The 26,217-nt window shown below is 40.8% G+C and overlaps 1 protein-coding gene across 6 annotated transcripts in view; it reads right to left on the reverse strand.

The window, feature by feature from the left end:
- Positions 1–26,217, reverse strand: part of FNDC3B (fibronectin type III domain containing 3B) — a 355,159-nt gene that overhangs the window by 69,132 nt on the left and 259,810 nt on the right. For all 6 annotated transcript variants that reach the window (XM_015092550.4, XM_015092551.4, XM_042234418.2 and 3 more), the window contains 3 exons: positions 22,667–22,726; positions 14,383–14,521; positions 11,293–11,346 (listed from right to left, as the gene is read on the reverse strand). In XM_015092550.4, coding sequence (XP_014948036.3) covers positions 11,293–11,346; positions 14,383–14,521; positions 22,667–22,726 — 253 coding nt within the window. The remainder of the gene's footprint in view (positions 1–11,292; positions 11,347–14,382; positions 14,522–22,666; positions 22,727–26,217) is intronic.

Genomic DNA, 26,217 nt, shown 5'->3' on the forward strand with positions numbered 1-26,217 from the left:
ACAAGAGTCTCTGCAGTGCAAAGGTAATCTACTGTTAAGAGGTGGGCCAGCGAAGGTGAAGAACACTGCGGGCTCTTGTGCGATGGCTCCTGAGTCACCCTAGTCTTCCATGGAAGACCTGCCAGGTTCTCTGACGGTTTTAGGCTTAGGCATCAGAATAAGCACACAGTCAAAGGTACAGGCTATGTAAAGAATCTGTTTGTAAACCAAGCGTGACTCCAGGTTGCAAACAGCATTTATAAATTAAATATTATCTAGTCTTCCTGTTAACAGAAATGGATAGGGTTTAAAATATATATATATATATATATATATAAAATGTTTGGGGAAGGCAATGGCAACCCACTCCAGTACTCTTGCCTGGAAAATCTCATGGGCGGAGGAGCCTGGTAGGCTGCAGTCCATGGGATCGCGAAGAGTCGGACATGATTGAGCGACTTCACTTTCACTTTTCATTTTCATGCACTGGAGAAGGAAATGGCAACCCACTCCAGTGTTTTTGCCTGGAGAATTCCAGGGACAGGGGAGCCTGATGGGCACAGAGTCGGACACAACTGAAGCGACTTAGCAGCAGCAGCATATAATGTTTAGAAGGTTAAAAGACTCAGAGAAATGGACAGAAGTGATAATGCAATTGTTTATCAGGAATTAAATATGTCCAAGCCACTGTGGTTAGTGAAGTTTTACAAACAGTAAATTACAACTTCCATATTTGATAGGTAGCATGGTTCCAAATGATTGATATTATAACCTATATCATGTTCCCTCTTTTAGTAAAATCTAATTTAAAGCACACAGGATTACTGAGACATAACAGCTACAGCTGGAAAGAACAACTTATATTTTAATAAGTTAAATTTAGCTTCATGCAAACTTTCCTACAAAAACATGGTCCCAGTGGAAATGGACAATCTCTCCACACTGCAGGCCTGCTGTCTTCAATAATCTGGTCAAACATAGGCAGCAGAGACACCCATGGCTGAGGCGTTGCCTTGCTCAGCTACTGCTGCTAGGCCACATGTGGGGTGTCACCCAGAGAGCAGCTCAATAGGTCAAGGAGCCGGCTGCTCTACGAGGGAAAAGCTGAGACACGGATGGCCAGGAGTGCCCTGATTCTGCATGTCGGGAGATCACGGATGTGCATCACGGGACCAGTCAGGATCAGAATCTCTTTGAGACAAGCACTGGAGTGCCTCTTCTCCCGGGAAGGAAAGAAAACTTCACCCAATGAGAGCAGAGGTGACAGGAAGCTGAAATCCACCCTGGAGGCTGGAAATGCGATCGTTCTGGCACAGATGTAGCCACCACACTACTGACCTCATTGGACATGAAGCCCCAGCGTGTTCTGGACTAGCTCCCTACTGCCAGTGTCCACAAGCCAAAAAGAACAGATTTTCAGGGTTCCCTGACCTGTTTCCATTTCATAATCCTGGGCATGCCCAAATGCTTTTTCCTACCATGCACACTGAAGTTCACTCAAGGACAAGGTTAATCTTTACTAGAACGTGAAGAAATTTTGGAGTACAAACCAACTGTGTGTGAACAGACTTCAAGGTGCTCACTTTGATGGGGAGTGAGGCATCACAAACCCTCCCTCCAGGAGGCCTGGTCCCTGATGCCACTGAACTCAGTTTACCAGAGTTCACCGGACCTAGTCTAGACATCTCATTGATCTGATACTTGGTAAACAAGGGGCTCTTTTCAGTTCTCGATTCACACAGTACGGGGCGGCAGGGGGTGGGGTGGGGTGCGGATTATCTTGGAGGGCAGGCCCCAGCCATCTCACACTCAGAAAGCTCCACTCTGCCCACGTCTGTCCCACTCCATCCTCATTTTCACTCCCTTGGTAGAAGGGTCACACATTTGGTTACAAGTCCTAATAAAAATCAGAGCCCAGATGTTCTTTTAGGTCCTACAAAGTTCCCGGTACATTCTGAAGAGTGCCAGCTTTCTGCCAGACTGTGAAAGGACCCAATCTCAGACCAGCAGGGGTGAGGGAAGGCAGTGTGGGGGCGTGTGAGACGTAACTCCTGTGGCTCCACAGCAGACAGTGAGTCACCCTTGGAAGCAGTTTTCAAGATGAGTTAATATAAACTTCAGGGACAAAGATATCTTGAAATATTATTTCACTCTTTAGATGAAATCTGCGGGTAAATTATAAATAAAAGATTTAAAATGTTTTAAGTAATATATTCTCTATTTTCTCACTTTATCTTCTGCCCTTTTACTATCTACCTAAGTATTTTTCTTTTTAATTGAGCTAACAATTTAAAATTAGCTGTTAAATAAGATGATAAACATATTAGTTTCTATGTTTATAAACTCCCTCAAAAAAGGAGGGGGGAGGGAACACTTTGCTGATCTCCTGTGAGTCATCCAAAGGAGGCCGACTCATGAAGTGCGACAGTAAGGCAGAGACACTAATAGGCAGGAATGTGGTTTTCCTCATAGGTTCCCTCTCCTCCTCACTAAGGGAGCAGGCATTGACCCCTCCCATGTGTTTAGTGAGAAAAGCCGGCTTTGTGCACCACTGAGTCACGCCCCGTCGGGCCAGGGGTCTGAGTCTCATCCCATTGCTGCATTTCTGGGGCACATCTGTCTGCCTTCTTCTCTTCCCGGAACACTCAGAGGAGAGCAGGGGCAGGAAAAGAGTTACGCTGTCCTTTCTAAGTCCACACCCTTTTAGGGCATAGTACCTAAAATACCGGCTTCCCTGGCAGCTCAGCGGTAAAGAATCTACCTGCAATGCAAGAGACATGGATTTGATCCCTGGTTCTGGAAGATTCCCTGGAGAAGGGCATGGCAACCCACTCCAGTATCTTGCCTAGAGCATCCCCATGGACAGAGGAGCCTGGCAGGCTACAGTCCACGGGTTTGCAAAGCGTCGGACAGGACTGAAGCGACTGAACACACACCTAAAACACTGTATGTGCTACACAAAGATAAAGGGGAAAAGATGAATCGATTAGCAGAATCAGGAGAACCTACGTCATGTGGTGATGATTCTAAACATGTCCAAACATTCCTGACTCCCATCAGAGAGGAGCAAAGCCTATGGCCCTTTCTCTTGGACATGGGTGGGCTTGTGACTCTCTTGTCATGACAGATGGAATGGAAATGAAGCTGTTGTGACTACCAAGGAGAGGCCTAAAAAGGTGATGAAGTTTCTGTCTTTTTACCAGAACATTCACTTTTGCAGTGCTGATTCCCCTGAAGCTGCTGTGCTTTGAGAGAGTCTGAGACAAAGCTCCACCTAAGCCAGCAGTGACCACCAGACTTGTGAATGAGGATCCCGCCAGAAGGTTCCAACCTCAGCCAACAAGCCCTCCCCAGCTGAAGCTCCAGAAACTGGAATGCAGACAAACTGATTCTCCAGTGCCTTGTCCAAATTCCCAACCCTGAACCCATGAGAAGTGAAAAGTGACTGGTTTAACGCACTGAGTTTTGAGGTAATTTGTTATGCAATATTACACTTATCTATTTTGATGTCCATATATGTTTATAATATGAAGTTTTCTATAAACTTATAAATTCCTCCTGCACTATAAATATAAATAGCCAGGAAGTAAGGGAGCAGAAGCGAGTATGCTTGTATACAGTCAATGTTCAACACATGTCTGCATAAAGGGCCCTCAAAGCCATCCAACAAAGTAAGGCTTCTTTGAATAGATTTTTAAAATTGTTTCTGTAGAACCTAAAATATGTAACAAGATTCCTAGATAATCAAGATTACCCAAAATTGTTAATCAATGGCAATGCAGTCACTTCATCTTAGAGTAACATTTTATAGAATTAAAATTTTTAATAATGCTATCTCTAGAGTTAAAGAAAACCCTGGGGAATATTTTTATATTTAAATACAGATATGCAAAAGTCTTTGGGACACAGTTTAGGTATGGCATAGCCTAAAGCCTCAAGAGTGAGAAAAGTAAATAATCTATCAAAGGACATCCACACGCAATCACATCTCTACCTGTTTCATATCCGTTTACAACACATAATGGAAAAAAGCTCCAGTGAAGAAATCAATTTAGATTTGTCTGCCTATCCGAAAAGTGGTATCTAAGTATATAAAAAGTATTTGATTTTTAATATACAACTAATTGTTAAAATCTGTCTAAGTTTAGGTGTTAATTTGTAAAAACTATGTAACTGAAAACAGATAAAAGTACCTTTTCCAAATCTGTTTCCCTTCTTTATTAACTTAGTATCTTTATAAAGCAGCTCTTGGTACTTGGGAAGAGGAATCCTTAAAATGGGTTCCCTGCTAAGGAACTTAACACAGCCATAGCCAATTCTACTCATACAACTTACATATACTCCAACTATTTCAAGCCATAATATTTTCCTGCCAGGAGTGGTTCTGTAACAGACCATGGGGAATGTGGTTGCTCTGGCTAACGTTTCCAGTTCCCCTGGAGTGTACTAACAATCTTGGAAGCTGGTGTTTCTAACATGGGTACTAAAGTACTGACATATATACATTACCATGTGTAACACAGCTAGCTAGTGGTGCTCTGTGCTGACTAGAGGAGTGGGATGGGAGATGGGGTGGGAGGGAGGTTCAGGAATATGTACACTTATAGCTGATTCATGCTGTTGTACGGAGGAAATCAACACAACAACATTGTAAAGCAATTATCCTCCAAGTAAAAATTAAAAAAAAAAAAAAGGATAAACTTGGCTGACATTTTCAATTGCCTTCAAATTAATAGGCTGGAAATGATCCTTCCTGTTCCTCTTCCTGGCACAAGAATATGAGAATGGCCAACAAGTGTGCTAGAATCCATGGTGAACCAGCAACCTGAATGTGACTTGTGCTCCTCCTGATGTTTTCTTGATCTCTTAACCTCCTTCTCTTACAGGTAACATGCATTTGGTTGTTAGACGCCATGTGCTCACGGCCCATGCCTGCTGGATCCAGACATAGGCTGAGTGATTCTGGGCTGGGTACTCTCTGTAACAGCATAGTTCAATCTGTCAGAAACATCAATGATAAATCAAATAAAAAATAAGGCTGCACTGGCCAACTGAACTACTGCCAGGCTCAAAGATTTAGTCTGCTAGTACATCTATATTTAGAAGTTGTTCCAGTGCTGGCGGACCCTAGGCAACATCAAAGATAAATGTTGGCTTGAGAAATCAAAGCTCGTAAGTGTTTAGCATAACCATATATAAGAAGGGGTTCAGAACAGGGAGGTAGGTGGATTCCAAAGTTCTTTATGCCAAACCTCACTCTCCCCTCAGTGATGCCTCTTTCACTTCACTGACCACTCCGCCACAGAGGAAATTTTCAAAGGTAAGAAAAGGGGGTAGTTTGTGGCTGCATGATACCAAACGAATACTGCAGGCATTTTATTCCCTGGCACACTAGTTTTATATATTAGTGGGAGGGTCTTGGCTTCCTAAAACAGCCAAGGATGATCCTCTGGTTCAAAACCAATAAATGCAATGTTCCTGTGAAAGTGAAGTCGCTCAGTCATGTCCGACTCTTTGCCATCCCATGGACTGTAGCCTGTAAGGCTCCTCCGTCCATGGGATTTTCCAGGCAAGAGTGCTGGAGTGGGTTGCCATTTCCTTCTCCAGGGGACCTTCCCAACCCAGGAATCGAACCCGGGTCTCCCGCATTGTAGGCAGACGCTTTACTGTCTGAGCCACCAAGAAGCCCCGATGTTCCTGCATATCCCTGCAAATGTGGAGGTCCACCAGATGGCGAGCGCTCTGATAAGATCAATGTGTTGAGACTGTCCCAAAGAGAAAGGAAAGGAGAAGCGAGTGGGTGATTTTAGAATAGGCTGCCTAAACAAGGGATGAACCTACGGATGGCTGGCTTCAGTTTACCGCCTAACCAAGGCCCAGGTGGCCATCCTGTAGCTGGAAACTAACAAACAGAACAAATGAGTTGATAACTTAGGTGCTGAGGACACAGATGATACAGCCTCAGCTGGAAGTTCTCCCGAGTCTGCTGCCCTAACACGTAACTCCCTCCTTTACACATGCGACAGCTGGTAAAAAGCATGGAGAATCTGCTTCTGGTGTACAGACATCTGAGGGAATGAGAGAGCTCCTTTTAACTCAGCTCTGCCTTTGATACCTATGGACCTCTTCGAGTTACTAAATCCTTCCTTGCCCCTTCTTTCCTTCCATAGAAGCTGCATGGAGGAAGCTATTCCCCTGGCTCTCAGAAACTACCCTTGGATGTGGCAGTGAAGACTTGTGACGTGGCAAAGCACTGTCTCTCTGCCAGCTCACTAATCTGGCTCTAATGCAAAAGATGCTTTCTGATGGACAAACGATAAAGGACTTACTCATTCTCACTCTCAAGAATGAGCAGAAGAGCTCATGGGCCTGGGCGAGTGGCACCCTCCTCTGATTTTCGGCCAGGCATCGGTGATGCAGGCTATGCGGCCGTGGGCAGCAGGGCTCCCAAAGACAGTGGCACTCGCAGCAAGGCTCTCTTCATCCATTCTGTAAGTCACTCTGCTTGTCAATGCTATGGTTCCTCCTGGAAACGCTATTGTCAACCAGAAGCACCATGTGCAAATTCACTTACGGCAAGAAGCCTTTTGAAAGACTACTAATATTAACACCTAAGTTAAACAGGTGCCTAAGAATTGATGCTTTTGAACTGTGGTGTTGCAGAAGACTCTTCAGAGTCCCTTGGACAGCAAGGAGATCAAACCATTCAATCCAAAAGAAGTCAACCCTGAATATTCACTGGAAGGGCTGATGACTGAAGCTGAAGCTCCAATACTTTGGCCACCTGATGTGAAGAACCAACTCATTGGAAAAGACCCTGATGCTGGGAAAGATTGAGGGGAGGAGAAGTGGGTGACAGAAGATGAGATAACTGGATGGCGTCACCAACTCAATGGACACGAGTTTGAGCAAACTCCAGGAGAGAGTGAAGGACAGTGAAGCCTGGAATGCTACAGTTCATGGGATCACAGAGTCGGACACGACTTAGCAACTGAACAACAACAAGTTAAATAGGAATCTGATTAATAAATCAGAAACCAAGCACCTCCTTATGAGGCCAGCTCAGTCCCTAAATGATAGGATGCATGGCTGGGGCCCATGGCCTGCTCTGGGTTTCTGCAATGGGGCTGCTGAGCCCAGCCTGGCTACTTTGTGGGTCCTGAGGAGCTTCTGAGCTGTACCTGCTGCTGGCCTTTTCTGTTTGATTTCAAAGTATCCCTTGATTTCTGCAGTATTTATTTCATTTGTGGTCTACTGTTTGACAGCTGTGTTCACTCATTAGTCACCGGGAAACCCAGATGTGACATTCCTGTTCGGGTGAGCTGAGTCACATGGGAGGGAGAGATTCTTGAGAACTCCACTAGTCACATTCCCACAAAGCTATTTTTCTGGTTCTCTCGAATATTCCCAACATGTCATGTCTGGAAGCAAAGCTAATGGCAAATTAACATCTATATATAGCACTGACATCCGTTTTTGTTTAGTTCAAACCAGAGCCATTAACCTCAGGGCTCCTGTATAAATTTCTGACAGAAAAATGTCGTATTTCTTTCACACAATCCTTCTATAATTGTTGACTTTTCCTATCCCAGATCTGAACGTTAACGTGCTTAGGTGACATGAAATAATCATTACACAGAATCTGTCATTGCCCAAGTTATCTCATTCAATCTTAACCTACTTGTGAGATGACAGACACGTTTTCAAATGGAGAAGCTGAGACCTGGGGGGTTAAATTATTTGTTTGACTAGCTTGAGACAAAGCAGAAACAATCCAGTTCTCCTTGGGTGAACAGCACACCACTGCACACATCAACACAAATCCACGCCACGTACACACGAGATCTTAGGAGACCTGCGTGTGCACTGAGGAACTAGCTGCTAATAGCAACAGGTAGCATTTCTGTAAAGCAGAAGTTAAAACAACATCTAAGAGCAGAACTCACAGTACAGCTCATCTGAGTCATTCCAACAAGGGGAACGTGGCCAAGAAAGGCTACACCTTTCCAAGTTATGAAAACTGATCTATTTCAGGGGAAAATTGAAACCAATGGCTATGACCGAAAAGCCAGTGACACCTATGTGTTCCATTTTCAGCTGCTTATTACTATCTCATAGTTACAGTTACTTCCTGCTTTGATGGAAAATTTAAGAGAGTGTCTAGGCACAATTATTAATGGAGAAAAGTAGGCACGAAACACCCTCTTGTAGAACCATTAGTGAGTAACCTCCAGGCGAATTCTTTGAGCAGTGCTGTGACATTACTGACAATGAATTTAGGAGAGAGGACACGTCAGTCCCCACCCCCCAACCTCACCCCCCCACCCCGTGTTTCATGGTTCTGTTTTCTGTTCCCCAATTAGGGTCACACCTGTCTTCAGAGACCAGCAGGCGGCTAGCTATTGACTGAGGTGGCTTTCCCCAAGGTCAGCTCAGCACAGCATTCCCAGGGGTGGCCCCCAGTGGCCTCTCTGCTACCGCTCTTTCATTCATGAAGGTCTTTTTCTAGAGCCTGGCAGCAGTACTTGAAGCCCTGTGCTCTTAGTTTGCTAACACCTTCATAATTTTACACTGATTATTTTACTGGAATGGTGATTAAAAATTGAGGCAAAGAATAAAGTATTCTGGGAACTTTAGCCAGTGCTGATATGATAAAAATATGGGGACACCCAGACATCCATGGTGGCATGTATATGGATGAGGTCACCTCACCCAAGCTGGGATTTTCAGACCAGGTGCTCCAGCAGGAAAGCGGCAGGTGTGACTCCTGAACACAAGTTTCTTCGAGACTGAAGGACACCTGCTTGCCCTCAGGTGGGGATCTGCTCCTCTGCACACCCTACCTCCTTCCTGCCCATTAAGCTTGTTTCTACAGCCCCCTGGGTGCCAGAGAGGCCAGGGGTGTGTGGCTGGAAGAGGAGAACTCTGGCTCTGGAGAGGGCTGGGTGTTGGGGGAGTGACTCCAGCCTAAGGCTGCTCTGTTCTCCTACCCCCATGCATCCCCCCAGCCCCAACCACTGCAGTCTGGAAGGAGACCTGGTAGCAGTTGCACTTGGCTCAGAAACCACCAGCAGAAGCTTCCAGAGGGAGAGTCAGAGCCTTGTGCTCTCCACTTCCTGCAGGTGAGATGGTGTGCTGTGTGTACTCATTTGATTTTCTTCCTTGAGGAATTATTAAGCCATGGGTCATAAAAGGATTCCTGTGATGGCCTATAGTCAATTAGCCTGAAATCTCCAGGAAAGCTCATCAGAGCTGACACTGGTAGAAATTCAAAGGTGGGAGGGTATATAAAGAGGAAAGGGAAAGAACTAGAAGGGAAGTGAGTATAGGATGGAAGGAGAGCAAGGAGGGAAAAGGTGGGAGAAGGCCCCAAATAAACAACTTCACACTTTGTAGTCACTAGTTAAGAGTGGGTCCTATTGATTACAAATGGTCATTAGACAGAGCTTCTCCATTTCATCTGAGGCTGTAGTATGTTCCTCCCAGAATCGCGCCAGGACATTTTCAATTCAAATTCAGAAGGGAAGATGGCCAACCACTGAGTCACCATTACCACTTCCTGTAGCACCTGAAGTTTTCCTTGGAGGTTTCCCATTCAAGCACTCAACTCCTCTGACCTTACTTAACTTATGAAGCCATAGTCCAAGGCAGAGAAGGGGATAAACACAGGCGCACTCCACCCCCCACCCTCCCCAAACACACACATGCAGTGCTGTGCTCTGAGAAGGCATGTGAGGGGGGAAAAAAACCTCCTCTGTCCCGAACCTCTATCTCCATGTAAAACCTCAACCACCAGGGCCATAGGGGATGGTTTCACCTTCCAATCAAGCCGCCTTAAAACAAAATCCATCTAATCTGTAAAATATACCAGTTAAGCCTGAGATCTCACCAATCTGTACATAGGAGCCATTCACAAGGATCCTAGAAACAATAGATCATTGTCTTTGGTAACTTGGAACTCTAGCTGTTCAGACGCAATCCAGATGGGAAAATATGCTTCTGCAAAAAGTGATACAGAGCCCCCCTCTCCACATCAAGATTTCATCATGAGAATTTCACCCGTTTTCATTTAACATTGGGTTATTTTTTTCTACTCTAGACAAGTTGACGTTTTGCCTAAGTTTGTGTGCTGAATTTTTCAGTGCCTTTAAATTTAAGTCACAAAGACTAGTTAACTTGGATGGCACCCCAAATCCCACATTTCCTGTATTTCAAATCCTTAGTCCATTTGCTCTACCACAGAAAGAGAATAAAACATGGGTAAATGAATGAACAGAATTAAGATTTAAAGGAATAGTATTGTTGCTTTTTAGAAAGAGAAGATTTCTGCATCCAGTGTTTCCAGCCTGAGAGTCTGTGCAGTGTGAGTGAGGCTAGAAAAGCACTGGGTCACTATTCAGCAGGGAGTGGCCTTGACTGTAAGAAGACTTCACCATGGATACCATACAAGGTCTTTGGTGAGATAGACATCCAAGGTGGCACTGTTCTAGGATGGTCTAGCTGCTAGGGCAAATGCACGTGGGTAAGTGAGACCTCCAGTGCAGCCCACCCTCCACGCCCCACTCCCAGACAGTATTCTACAGGGCAGAGTTAGCACACAGCACTGAAAGCAAAGACACAAACTAGGCTTCTCAGGCCACAGTGTGGTCTACTTGATGGAAACCACTGATTCAGGCTGGCCCTGGGCAGTCAAGATAACCAAGAAGTCAGTTCCAAATACTCATTAAAGTGAAGTGAAAGTTGCTCAGTCATGTCCGCCTCTTTGCGACCCCATGGAATTCTCCAGGCCAGAATACTGGAGTGGGTAACCTTTCCCTTCTCCAGCGGATCTTCCCAACCCAGGGATTGAATCCAGGTCTCCCGCATTGCAGGTGGATTCTTTACCAGCTGAGCCACAAGGAAAGCCACATGGGTAGCCTGTCGTTTCTCCAGCAGATCTTCCTGACCCAGGAATCGAGCTGGGGTCTCCTGCATTACAGGTAGATTCTTTACCACCTGAGCTATCAGAGAAGCCCTTAAAATACTCATTAATATCTGGCCAGATAGTAAGGCCTTCAGAGCAGTTAGACCCTGTCTTTTCTTTCTGTGGCATTTCTTGCAAATAGACCAGGTGAATATATTTTAATGCACAATTCACTATATTTCAGTCCATTTTCATTTTCCACAGTCAATAACTATTGGTTTAAATTTTTCTCTACTTACATTATTTTTTCCATGTGTTTAGCATATCTTCAAAAAAGAATAAAATGGCATTTGTTCAGCAGTTTCATTTTGAAAGGTGTTTTAGATGGATGAACATGAAAATATGATTACCTCATCCCACTCTAAAAGGTAGTTGGTGATTTTTGAACCATTGTCAATTGGTGCCTAAAAAAAAAAAAAAGAAAAAAAAAGAGATTAGAGAAAACTGTTCACAGACAAAGTTCTGAGCTCTCCACCTTGGTTCAAATCCACTGTGCTAGTCCTAGGCTCTCCCCACAGGGCAACAACCCTCTCTATCGCCTCCATTTCCTTGGTCAAACAATTCCACAAACCAATTTTAACCCAAGTCAACCAGGAGGGAGAGCCCTCACTATTGATAAATCATACCCCACAAACAGCCAAGCCTGCCTTGCCCACCACCCCTATCTTTACACCCACTCGGTACCCTAGTTCCTTTGTGGATAAAACTTTTAAGAGGACCTTAAAAGCTCAAGGGTACAGGGAGAAAAATGCAGAGAAACAGACACGACACGTGGGAGTCTGATAGGGTAAAGCTGACCCACCTGTGTTTAAGAGTTCAGAGTCTATACTTTTATAACTTTCCCCATACAGTTTTTGTCTGTTTTAAAGAGGTTAAGATTAGAAAGCCTTCTGTGGCATTAAGATTGGGCTTTTTTTAAAACAATGAGAAAACCTGGGATCTCCTGGAGAGATTACTAGGGGCAATTAGCCTTTAACACATTAGCCAAAAGAAGTTTCATCATTTGCTTTCATCCTAAAAGCACAATACTGAGATCTCCCTCACTGAGAAAACAGGCTTTGGACAATGGGAAGAGGAGTGCAAGACTCTGGAGAAAAGACAGCTTTGTAAGGTCAGACCTGCCTGCAGGTGGGCTACAGTGGGGTCCCTCACAGCACTAGTAAGACCACATCTCCAAGCACAGATGCACCCGCACCTGGATTTTCCCAGGACAAGAGCCAGGGCTCTACAGACCATGGTGAGCTGCCCCCAGCAAAAGGCAGCCGAGTCACCAGAACCACAAGGAAGCCCACCGTGGCTGTCTGTCACAGGTGGCCTAACATAAGTTGCTCAGTATCAGCGCTTAGTTTCTTTTTCCAAGAATGCATGGGTATTTTGAGGGATTGGGAGAATATATGTAAATCCCTTACTAAACTGTCCTGGTCTTATGCAGGAAGCACCCAAAAAACAATAGCTGTTGCTTCACTGTTTTTAATAATAAAACATCCAGGGCTCAGTAAATAGGAGTTAATTAACAAACTCTTATCCCTCGCCTCTCCTTCCTTCTTTTCCTTCTTTCTTCTGAGTCCTAAAATCTGGGAGTTCCGAATTTTTTACTCCCACTCACTCACTCCAATTACAAGTGAGTGTTGTATATTCTACTAAACTGGAATGTCAGGTTTTTGTGGGCTCAATTTGGGAGAAAACATAGGGATGTATTTAAAGTGAAAATAATGTACAAAATCAAAGCTTTAGCTGAGAACACATTTCTCAGGTAAGGACTACATTTAGGATGCTCATATATTCTACATATATGATGCTCATATGCTCTGCCTCACCACTGAGTCTCGGATTCCTTGAGGGTGGGGACACAGACTCAGTATTTGTGCAGCCCTATGTCCTGGTGCTAACTAAGTGACATTAGAGGACCCCGAGCTCTCTCAGTGTCCTGATGGCTTCAAGGACAGGTGAGCAGCCACAGCACGGTCCACCTGTCCTTGCACCCCTAGCTGAAGCTCCCAGCTGGAGTCCCTGGAGAACAGCAAACCTGTCCTAAGGACATGAAAACTGAACTGAATCCAGAACTTTCAACTTTGCACATAACTGAATGGAACAAAAATATGCTTCTGATTTACAACCAAATAAAGGGAGAAAGAAAATGTGAAACATTTTCCTCCTAGTAAAAAACCTTTTTCTTGAAGTTGCTGGTCTGCCTGAGACCTGAATTACATCCAAGTTTTAAGTAGAATGTATCAGTGATTCCCAACTTAAGGTCTGTAAGACCCCACGGTCCCTCTGGGAATCTTAACAAAATGGCTTTTGATTCTTTCCTTAAGATGTGTTTACATATGTATATGTGTAAATAATGAACACATTTTAAAGGGGATGTGTATGCTTCAAGAACTTAAACAGTGATGACCAGTTGGGTGTTAAAACTGAAAAGGTGGGGAATCACTGACCTGGACTATCCCTGGAAGCCAGGAAGGAAAATAAAATAGTTCAGAGTCTACAACTTTGCCTTTGTCCAAATAACATGCTCAATGTACCAGAGGGGTCTACGGAAGCCCATGCTCTGTTGCTAACGACTACGCTCAACTGTTTTTAACAGCTCCCTGGATAAACTGGATCCTCTGATCTAAGAACAAAAGGACAATGTATTTCTTCACCAATAACGCATCTCCCTAGTCATCCTATTTGCACATTAGTGTTCTTTCCCAGTACTATAAGTCTTTATTATCTTGACTTTTATTAATTTTACATTTTGAACTGTATTTTAAAGTATAAGTAAGTACATAGAAATAATCGCTATAGAGATTGACACTAGTCTGTTTCCTTACAAATACACAACTATGACTAGTAAGTTAATAATACACTTTAAGGGGCTCTCTTTCTCAAGAGTTGTTGGTAGCCCAAAAGTTGTATTTCATGAAAACCACTACATAATTTGGATGTTAAAAAATAATTAGTAATCCTAACTGATCTAAGGTCTAACTGGCAAAAATTTAATGAAACCTTAATGTAGTTTAGAACACTAAACATTCTAGACAGATTTAAGTATTAGACATTTCAGAGTCACCACTCAAAGAAGCCAGTAGACCATAAATCTAAGTTAGCTCTAAATCTTTCTTCACAAAACTTTTTATTCAAGTCTTCACATGTCTGTTGAAATGAATTAAACTATTAGAAAGTGATGACATTTAGGTATCTTAACTATTTTTACCACGTATAAAGAACTGCTCATGACCCTAAGAGACGCCCCTGCAAAGAAAGCTAAACCTTGATTTCACAGTTCTCTCTCATTCTTTGGCCCAATTTTTACAGAGATGGTAACTTTTGATATTACAATAATTTGTTTCACAGTCAAAATGCAGAAAATGCCAACACCAAAGTGGAATATTGCTAAATAAATGTTTCAAACAGCCACAGACTTCAGAATATTCTCGACACATTGCGTTACCCACCTTCCACTGCAAGGTTAGTGAACTTTTGCTCCTGTGTGCCAGCTTAGGTGGGAAGGGACACTCAGGCGCACAGCTGTGGGTGGTGAAGCTAACCGGCTCAGAGCAGGAACCCTTTACGGAATTGTACATAGCGTATACCCTGAAAATGGAAACACACATACAGTCAGGGGCAGAGGCCTATCACACAAGACTAGGGTGTTAATCTCAGCTTTGCCCCAGGGTTTCCCTACAGGAACAGAATTTATGTAATACACACTGTGACCCTTATTCTTATTTGCTAGTCTTGTTCTGACCTTACTATGGTCACCATTTTCAGGGGAAAATAATTCCAGCAGGCCACGTGCCTCAATGCATTCTCTCCTCCTACTAGTTGTCAGAACCACCCAGCCTCATTTAAGATAGGCAGAGTCTACTGACCGGAAAAGAATATGCTAAATAAGGACATATCCTTATTCCCCGAAATGGTCTCCAAATATATATTCTAAAATCCATCAAGGCCCTCTCTGGTTGACTTTGTCTAGAATAAGGCTAGAAGTGCAGTTAAGGGTTGGGTGGAAGGAGACAAGAAATGGTGGGGAGTGTCCACAAACCGAGAGAGAGGTGGAAATACAAACAGTAAGGTAGATACCATCTTTGAACTGTTTATCATATTGCAGATATTTAAATGGAAATATGGACACTTCACACAGAAACAGGCTTGCTACTGCCAAGTGCATCTTTCTTTAATTCAATAGCAACATCATTCAGGTACAGTTTATCCATGTGAACATCTAACTCCTATACCTGGAGCCAAGATTAAAAATGTGCACTCTGAACATTAAAATGCCTGGCTCAACACTCAACATATGGACCTGATTTCTCAGAGAAGCTGTGAAGAAAAAGCATGTAACACACTATTATAAAACAACACTCCTTGCAAATAGCGTAAAATAGGATTATGCTGATTTTTATCATCTTCCTTTCTACTTTTCCTTTTTAAAAAAAAAAAAATATTGGGGATTTTTTTTAAAAAGCTTGAAAATATACTCTTTCAAAAAGACAACAAAGAAACCTTTGCTGCCAAAAAAGATGCATGAATTAAGCTATTCAGAATTGGTAAATACATCAAGCCCTTAGTTCTTAACAATTCTTTATGAGGTGCCGTTAAAGACAGACGAACACTCAGTCTGGAGAAGTGAAGTAAACTTCCCAAAGCTCCACAGCTGGAAAGCTGGATCAACTGTACTCAGTCATGGAGATCTAACTGCTATCCTGTATTCCCCAATGTCCTGACTCATCCTGCAATTATGTTTTTCTAAACACCCACAATCCGCTTCCCCTCACTCTGCTCAATGAATAAACAGCTAAAGATAACATTATGGAAAATAGGACCTACCTAGGTATAAGATTTTAAAAATCCTTTCTCCTCAAAGTCCACCACAAAAATTTTACAAAGGCCATACAAGTCAAAAGGACTAACAGACATGCCTCCCTTCCATTCTAAAAGGTAAAACATATATTTGCTGGCTATTTGACTTGTTTGTCTTAGGGGAGCATACCACGACACGTGATCCAAACAAAAGATGCTTTATCATTAGGCTCACCCAACCTGATTAAAGAAATGCCCCTTTCTGCATTCACTGTAAGTAGGCAAATGATAATAGAAAATGGAATGGCAGATTTGGCAGGATCATTTCCGCGCATCAGGACAGGCTTGTTGGGAGTAAGTTGCTTAAAATGAATCACAGAATGTTCCAGACATGGGCAGGGTTCCAGCTTGAACTTTAATAGATCAGTTGAATTCTCCTGCTTATCACTCATGGGTTTTATTTGGCCCAAAATATGTGTGGGGGGAGGGAAGAAAGACAGTATTAAAATATTACCTCTACCTATGAATTAAAGGACATTGGCAATGACCACCAGAAGAGATAAGCAGACATCACGCACTCCTAAGGAGAGATCATGCCACTACCTACAAAATCTCTGCCAGAAAAACAGAACCTGTATCTATTTAAGCACTGCTTTATAGGAAATGTGGAGAGAACACCATTCAGCAACACTACAGGGATGCAATCAGCCTAATTCACAATGTGGAAAATTCTACAGACAGAATTTTATTTATTATTTCAACAAATAATTGCAAGAAGAGAAAAAAGGATGGAGGGAAAATCTATAGCTGAAGAGAAATTTAACAGCTATCAGCCAAACATAATATGCAGACCATGTCTGAATTCCAATTATAACAAACTGAAGAAACAAAACCTTCATTTTTAGGACAGTTGAGGAAATGGGAACAGTCTCTGGACTTTAAAGACATTAAGGAATTTACAATTTTTGTTTATGTTGGATGGGCATGGGGTGTGTGATGATGGTAATGTGGTTCACAGGTGAAATAGTATGTCTGGACTTTACTTCAAAATAACTGTTGGCGGAGTGGGCTGGTGAAGGCACCAAGGAAATAAAAAGTTGGGTGGTGGGCTTATGAGAGTTCATTAAATTACTGTCCACTTTTGACTACTGAAATCTTCAGAAATAAAAAGTCAAAAATTAAGCCCATGTTTGAAAAAATGGAGGTCTCATTTTAAAAAATGAATCCCTGGCTTCTCTTGAAAAGTATAAGTTGTAGCAACACTGAGCTGCAGACACTGAATTATTTTGATTGATTGATTTATGGCTGTGCTGGGTCTTGGTTGCTATGCATGGGCTTTCTCTAGCTGCAGCAAGCGGGAGCTACTCTCTGGTTGTGGTACACCGGCTCCTCACTGGGGGGCTTCTTGTAACACAGGCTCTAGGGTGCACGGGTTTCAGTGGCTGTGGTATGTGGACCCCATAAGTTGTAATTCGAGGCCCCTAGAACCCAGGCTCAGTAGCTGTGGCCCACGGGCTTAGTTGCCCTGCAGCATGTGGGATCTTCCCAGACCAAGGATCAAACCCATGTCCCCTGCAATGGCAGGCAGATTCTTAACCACTGGACCAAAGTCCAAAATGATAGAAATTAAATGAAACTGAGAGCAGCTCCTCTATAGATGGGGCAGGCGCTGTTCAGTTCCCTATCACTCCCTACTGTCTACCTGGCCCTGAGGTGGCTTTTTAGCTGCCTTTTACCCACTTTCATTACCAGAAGATATCTCACGCTGTGGTCAGTAGGCATCTGCTTATGAGTTCAGACTATACTCAGGGAGACTGAGTCCTGAAAATCCACAAACACATTCAGCACCAGCACTGCACGTGGGTAACACAGCAGGGGAAAGGAGGGAGGGGGCGGGCCTGCCAAGAACTGGCAGACCACAGGTAGTTATATGGGAAGACCTGGACTCAGTCCTAAGTTCACTCTCTATTTTTAATGAGATTCTTGGCGTCACAAATCCATACTCAGGCTAGCGAAACACGAATAAAGGAGGCTCCTGACAGCCAGCCTGGGAGAACGACAGCAGAATGAAGGGGCCTGATGGCACAAGTGAAAACCTGAGGAAGTTGACGCACAGTTGTGTGGGCCACCAGGAGTTATTCCCATTGTCTAAAACTCAGAGAATACCACGGTTTGTCTAAATGAGGAGTCAATGCTCTGCACTGATAAAAATCTGTCTGCAAAGGAAACAAGACTCATTTTATGTGGCATTTTATAAATGTGCTGCACACAGGATCTAAAACTTGACATGGTTATCTAAGTGCCTTATGATTACGTCTGTCAATTCAAATGGTTTAGTGAACAGATAGCAACTAATTGCAATAATTACCAGCTCCATTTTTACCAGCAACTTTCACAGAAAAGTCTCTGGAAATGGCATTACATTTTCAAGAATGCTGCAGTAATGTTTCTCACATGATGGTGTGTTTTGTCTACTAATCACCATGTGATAGGAGGATCTGTAGAGGTGGACCAAAGTCCTAGGTTAAATATATCAGCAAACAATTCAGTTCTTTGAGCATTTATACTAGCAGACAGGAGGACACTTTTCTAATTAATCTTGTGCTGGGTTTTTACATTTGTTTCGGTTTAAATACTAACTAAGTGCTTATGAAACAGGTGCTCCAAGAATTTCAGAAATTTGCCTCCAACTTCCTCCAGCACATCTGTAACATACTAGGAGCCACAATTTCTAGTCAATAACACCTATTTCATAACCCTACTCTGAGCTAGTCAAGCCCATATTTTTGGAAATGTTTCATCACATAATTTTTCTGGGAAATGTTATTACATGATATCATCTCTGGGCAACTTCTTTGCCAAATTGTTTATGCCAGTGACTGGAAAATAGCTTCATATTTTGTCATGAAATTGCTATCAATTCATCACTCAAATTTTTGATTATCCTATCATTTATAAAAATGTAAATTCTTGACTCCCACAGTAAAATGATTGCTTCAATGTCAGTATTAATTATAAAACTACCAATTAAAAGAGGAATATACTTTTCTTTGTATATGTGTAAACAAATGATTATATAAATGTTTTTGATTATAAAAGTTACATACTTATGCATAAGTATTATAAAGTAGAATGTGACTTATTTATGTGTATATATGTACTAGATTTTTCTTATTACTTTTTCTTCCTCAACATACATACACACACACTGGAAATTTTGCATTGGTGGTGTTGTACAATGCATAACACAATGCCTTTTATGGAAGCACTGAATAAATACACTTTGCCAATAACAAATTGACTCCTTTTAAACCAAAAGAAGCAATTTGTGCAAGAACTGGGTAATTAAAGTGATGACTTTAATAAAAATAACTCAGGACTCAGCACCTAGATTTTTTAAATCAACATAATAGAGGAATTGTTGAGGAATTACTTTCTTCAATCACTAGGAGAGAAAAAAGGTGGTTGAATATGTGGAGTAATGACACAAAAATAAAAAGCAAAAACTGAGGGAAAAAATCTTTAAAGCCTGTAATGTCTCAGGATACAATTTTCAACATGGAATTTGGCATGGAGGGCATGGCAAGTGCCAGTCTAAACAGCCACAGACACATGATCTATAGCACAGTCTCAAAGATGCCACTGGTCTCTTAATAAATTATTCCCAATAACAGTGAGGTGACGGCAACTAGAAGTCAAGAGCGACTCTTGCCTGGAGACGATGCCAAGCCCCAGACAGCTCAATGACAGAGCTCCATGACCGAGAGACTGCTACTCTAGAAGTCCAATGTGCTATCCATTGCTCCACTGAGCCATGACAGCCACTTTAAAAAATGGTTGTGTATCTGGCTGATGAACTCAGACAATATTCACTAACAGGAGGGAGGAAAAAGTTGGAAAAGAACTCATAGAGATAACAAGCAATCAGTGTGAAGGGGATGGGATCAGAGTAGCAAAATCAGAAGCAACAAAGAAAGGAGCCCCAGGTGAGACGTCAGTACCCGAGAAAGAAACTCGTCACTCTATGGAAGAGTTATCTGGACAGAGATTTCTGCCGGCCCTTGTCAAAATGTTTACTACTAAGAACTGGAAGAGGAATACAGTTGGCTTGGTGCTGCTAAAAGAAGCATCCTTGTTTTCATCATCAGCTCGCCACACTTCCTCCAAGGCAACACTATCTAAATTGGTAATGAACAAATAAATAAAAATGGCAACGAATATAACGGCTCATTTTGCAGCTATATAGTAACGGAATTCTCTTGGAGTTTCTGTTGTGCAAAAGTGAGGAAATGTTTCCACACAGCCTTTGAGGCCTTATAGGTGACTATTAAATTTAAAATTATATTCGAGGCCACCGTGTTGATAAAAACATACATTTTTGGAACCAAGATTCTGAGAATGTTAATATTGCATCATAAAAAGAGATTTTGTTCCTTTTTTTCAGCAACAATTATGATACATCTTTATCTCAATAAAATAGTGAGTGGTATGGTCAAACTATACATAGGTTCAAAGAACCTGCATCACGAAGGTCCTTTTTATTTTTAGAACAACTTTGGAACAATAAAACAAACAAAAACAACATCTATACATGTTACAGGTTTATAATAGATTTGCACATATATATCATTTGCTCTTACACCATCTTTCTGAGGCTGATATCATTATCCTCATTTTATGAATGAGAAAACACGGTCACTGAAGTTTACATGGCTTGCCTAATCACACACCTACAGCAAGTGACTGAGCCTTTAACTCCATATTCGAAGCTCTGTCTACAGTGTCATCAAGCTGCCTCTGAAAACAATCCAGGGTGGAGGAAACTGACTCTAAGCCGGGGTTGAGAGTCTTCTCTAGTTTGAAAAATGAAAGGCTGTACAGTATAAGGAAAAAGAAGGAATGGTCTACATAGCCAGATCAAAGTGACTACAATTTGGACTGTATATACTTTTCTTAGTAAAGAATATTTTTAAAATTCTGGAAGAGATTATGACCAAAGAGAGGGAGAATTCTCCATCTCTCTGGCCAGTAGAGAGCTAGGCCAAATAATAGCTGGTGGTGCCTTAGGCTGTGTACGTGTGGTGTCACGTATGTCAAATACGTAGTGAAGGTGGGATCCTTGATATGTCAGGAGGAAGTCTGGGTCCCAGGCCCGTAGGAGGTAACCACCCCATGTTCCTATTTCTTTGGGGGATTCCATTAATTACTCCTTTTATCTGCCCGGAAGTTGAAGGTGTTCAAAAGACATGTAAGAAGAATTCATGTGCAAGTAAACTCTAAAATTCACCCTCTGGTAAGAGGGGTTTAAAAAAGACTAAGGGAAATAAGAGACAGGATAGTAAATAAAGGGCAGACTGTGACATTTAAATCTTTTAAAAAAAGATGTCATCAGCTCATGGATGAGCAGAAAATTAATAAAGTAAACCTTCAGTAAAACAATGGCAGTGAACATTAAAAGACAGAGAAAAAAAGAAACACGTGGTAACAATGTCTCATGGAAAACATTTACATGAATCCCTATATGGTGCTGCATTTCCTGTTACTTTTTGTTGTTAAATCCACCATTTGAAAGAATGGTTAAACTATTATCATCTCTGCTTCACAAGCTACACAAATCTTTTTGTTTGTAGATGGTGTGAAAAGTTCAGTATGTTTAGGCTAAAGTTAACTGACTCAAAATCCAAAAGTTCTGATTCAAAAGGGAAAAGATGGTTGCCATAGAGTTCATCTAAACAGTGCGGTAGCTAAGCAGATGTACACTTTATGACTGAATGTAAAAACCAGCTCTTTTATGTATCGCTTTAAACATAGCTTTAAACACTTATGCAGCTAATAAGATATTACTACCTGAACACACCCCAACTTGCCCTACTTTCGTTACCGAGAAAATTTTGGCATGGATTCTCTGTGATTGACCAAAGTTGAAATAGTCAATTCATGGTAGAACCAGACTAGAATTCAAGCTTACTGATAATTAACATAATGCTCGTCCTATTAGGCTATGTTGCCTCTACACCACCACAATGGAGCATGTTGTGTGAACTAACCATTGTAAAGTATAACAAAGGATGCTGCCAATTTTTTATTACATAATTTTGATATACACATGTACAATTGAAGGAAGGAGAGAGAATTTGTTGTTGTTTACCCTATTGGATAAAATAAGAATTTCTGGATAAATTAAAAATTATATAAAATGAAAGTTTTAATTAAAACTTAAAAGATATTACGGATCACATTCAGATTAAGAAATCTGCCTATTTGCAAATTGATATATCTTTGGATAATCAGATGAGCTCTGATACTTTTCTCTTTGCAGGTCAGTGGTTGGCTGGGTTTCTTCCTAAAATTAGTAGGCCCTGCCTTCCAGAGCCGTCGTGGAAGAGATTGCAAAAAAATCACAGAAGAGCTTTCAGACTACAAATCAAACTATGTGAGTTGCTTTGGCAAACTGCATTAGCTCTTGTTAGAGATAACTTTGATATTTGCATTACTAGACTTCAAATTCAAAACCTATTGCCTTTTATGGTCCAAACTTGAAACATGGGAAGGACTTTATTTAGTCATTCGTGCTGAACATATGGTTTGCATGGAAGGTCTATAATGAAATAACTGATATGGTAAAAAATTTTATTTGCTTTATAGAAAGAAAATATCATACATTAAGCCACATGTTTCAATAGATCTTAGAAGAATATGTGAAATAAAAGTTACTTTATAAAAATAATTTTAAAATTCTGTTCAGGGTATCATCTACTTTTCTATGACCAGAAGCACTTCTGTGGACTCCCAATCTTGATGCCAGAAAGTGTAGGACACTGAGGAATGGTCAATGAGCAAAGGTGCTAAAACTTAGCTAGGCAAGAGCTGTTAACCAAATACTTTTAAAAAGGAGCATACCATTTATTTTAGCAATCCGAAGTGCCAAATACTCACCTCACATGATAATCGGTTGCTGGCCTAAGATCTTTCAGGTTACATTCTAATTCTTCTCCACTGCAAAGAAAAATCATGTATTAGTCAACAACACCAGTTTCAAAAATAAAATAGGTTTTGGATTTGGGTCTCATAGTCATGTACAAACAACAATTCAAGAATTATTATGTCTACTTCCACCATAAATGAGAAATAAACTTTCCTATTTGGCATTATCATTTTTTCTGGACTAGCAAATTAGATTCCTTTAAATCATGTCATTCAGGATCTGGAAAATGGTAAGGTTAACTTATGAATAAAATTCCAAAATATCTTATCACTTCTTCAAAGTTACTACATAAAAGTAAGTGAAGAAGCAAGCAAACTGAATAGACAGATACACAGATAAATGTGTACAGAACAGTACCAACTGTCAACTGAAGGTGACTCTCAGACTCACCCTGGAGAGAACCCCAACCATTTCAACTTCTCAGCTTTCTTCAAGAAATCTGTTTCCCTCACATATCAATACTAATAAACAGCTCTCTTATAGATACACTCCAATAAATAATTCTCTTACACAAAATAAAACCACTTATTTGATCAGAAACTGCAAATGAACCTTGACTTAATCATGAGGAAACAACTAACATAAAATATGGAATGTTCCCATTAAATTTTTTTTTAAAGGTAAGAGGGGTGTGTAGGGGCATAACTGTGTTCTTCAAAAATGTCAGTGTCTGCTCAACCACAAATAAGAATGAAATTCTGCCATTTGTAACAACATGGATGGAACCTGGAGGGTATTATGCTTGATAAAATAAGTCAGACAAAAATACTGTATGTTATTACTTATATGTGGAATCTAAAAAAATCAAACGAATGAATATAAGGAAATAGAAACAGGCTCACAGATATAGAGAACAAACTAGGGGTTACCAGTGGGGAGAGCAAAGTGGGGAAGGGCAAGATGGGGGTAAGGAAATAAGCCACAAGGACATCTCATATAGCACAGGAAACATAGCGAGTACTCCATAATAACTTTTTTTTTTTTAGTTTTTTATTTTTTAAATTTTAAAATCTTTAATTCTTACATGCGTTCCCAAACATGAACCCCCCTCCCACCTCCCTCCCCACAACATCTCTCTGGGTCATCCCCATGCACCAGCCCCAAGCATGCTGTATCCTGTGTCAGACATAGACTGGCGATTCAATTCTTACATGATAGTATACATGTTAGCATAATAACTTAAAATGGAGCATCATCTATAAAAATTTTGAATCACTATGTAGTATACCTGAGACTAATGTAATACTGTATGCAAACTATATTTCAAAGAGGTAAATAAGTGAGTTTTAAAAAAAAATCAATACAGTATTGTAAAGCAAAATAAACCAATACAGTATTGTAAAGCAAAAAAAGTAAAAATAAAAATTAAAAAAAAAAAATCAATGGGCTGTTTCTAAACATGATTTAATCACAGTGAGGCCAGCAAGCTCCAGTGCTTCCCAGTGTGCTGGAAAAGGAAGGACATAGAACCATCCTGAAGAAAACCTCCCACAAATGTTAAAAGGTTGCATCTGACCAAGCTCTAGAGCTAACGATCAATTAATACGAAATACAAGAAAGGAAGATTAAACAAAATTCAGAGTGGTTAAAAAAAAAAAGTGATCCACTCTTTGCAGCTGGTCAAGAATTTTTAAAAAGTATGGGAGATACACCTGAAACCAATATCATAGATCAACTACACATTAAAAATTTTAAAGTTAAATTTTAAACTTAAGAATATTTATATATAAAAGTACATTTTAAAATATAAAACTTTACAGAAAAGAAAAAGGATGAGGACACTATTCTGGATTAAAATGGATTTATGAGACCTAATAATCCCAAGCAGTAAGTAAACTCCGTTTGGATTCCAAGGGGAAGAAATCAACATTAAAACATATTTTTGAGACAGCTGGGGAAATTTGAACATGGTCTAAGTATTAAATGATGCCAAGCATTATTGCTAGCTTTTCTAGATATTAATGAGACTGCGTGTTACTCAGTTGGGTTTGACTCTTTGCAACCCCATGGAGTGTAGCCCTCCAGGCTCCTCTGTCCACGGAATTCTCCAGGAAAGAATACTGGAGTAGGTAGCCATTTCCTTCTCCAGGGGGTCGTCCTAACCCAAGGACTGAACCCGGGTCTCCTGCAACACAGGCATATTCTTTACCGTCTGAGCCACCAGAAAAGCACTGAAGTTATGTAAAAAATGTCTATCTTTATATTGAACTATGCAGGAATAAATTTGACATGTTATCTGTGAGCTACCAAATTCTTCAATCATAATAACAATAATAAAGATAAAGGGGACATGAGTCAAATGTGGCAAAGTCTTAAAAATTTGTTAAATCTGAGTGATGATTACCTGGAGTTCACTGTATTACTTTTTCTGCTTTTCTGTATGTTCAAAATTTAACCATAATTTTAAAAATATTTCAAACCTCTTGCTCGGCTAGGTTTAACATTTTTGTTTTTGAAAAAGCATGTATATGTGTCAATTTTATTAAAACAGATGATTTTTTTTTAAAAGGGTAATAAAAGACAATGAAATATGGTAGAAGTGTTCCAAATTAAAGAAGGTTACTGAGACATGACAACTAACCACTATATTTGACCCTAGAATGGATCTTGTCTTAGAGGGGAAGAAAAATGCTACCAGACATTATTTAACCAACCGACAAAATGGGAATGTAGATGATGGATTGGATAAAAATATGGTATTGATGTAAAGTCATGAAGTTGGTAACTGCATTATAGCTATTTAAGAAAATATTTTAGGAAACACACTGCAGTATTTAGCAATAAAGGACCATGATATTTAAAACTAATAGGAAAAAACAGATTTAGAGAGAAAAGGCAGGAGAGAAAATCAAATAGTAAAGCAAATAGAGTAAAAAGCTAATAACAGGTGAATCTGGGTAAAGGATATGCACATATTCCTTGATCTCTTTATTCTTTTATTTTGTAAATTTGAAAATTATTCAAATAAAATGCTTTTTAAAAGTTGCAAACTGAAGGCCAATGTCTACACCTTGCCTACAGCTCTGTTGTTTGCTTGACTTTTATCTTTAAAGTTTTTCAAATTTGCTCAATAATTAATAGTGTAAAATTAGGAACGTTTACAAATCAACTAAGATTTTCAGCATTTCCTTTAAAAAAAAAACAAAAAACAAGGAGTTCACAAATCCAGACCTACAAACCCTTATGCAACAACCTATTTCAGGTGAGTTGCAGCTGCTGGTTTCTCAAGGAAGACAGGAATGTTTCCATTCACTTCATTCCCAAGCTTCCTAATTTCTCACTTATGGGCACCTGGGACTCTAGGTCCTGCCACCAACGACCATCATGCGTTGATAGAATCTGTTTCCTGGCAGGCTGGGGCAAATGGCGCTCTTTATTTTGTGAAGGTCGCTACCAATTCCGACTTTTCAAAACAGTACCCAATAGAGTTAAGGGGTTAGGACTACATTCTGAGGACACTGAAAAAGCACTACAGAGTTCTTCCACAGGGCAGTGACTCGGG

Source organism: Ovis aries, chromosome 1 (assembly GCF_016772045.2).
Source record: "Ovis aries strain OAR_USU_Benz2616 breed Rambouillet chromosome 1, ARS-UI_Ramb_v3.0, whole genome shotgun sequence".
NCBI lineage: Eukaryota > Metazoa > Chordata > Mammalia > Artiodactyla > Bovidae > Ovis > Ovis aries.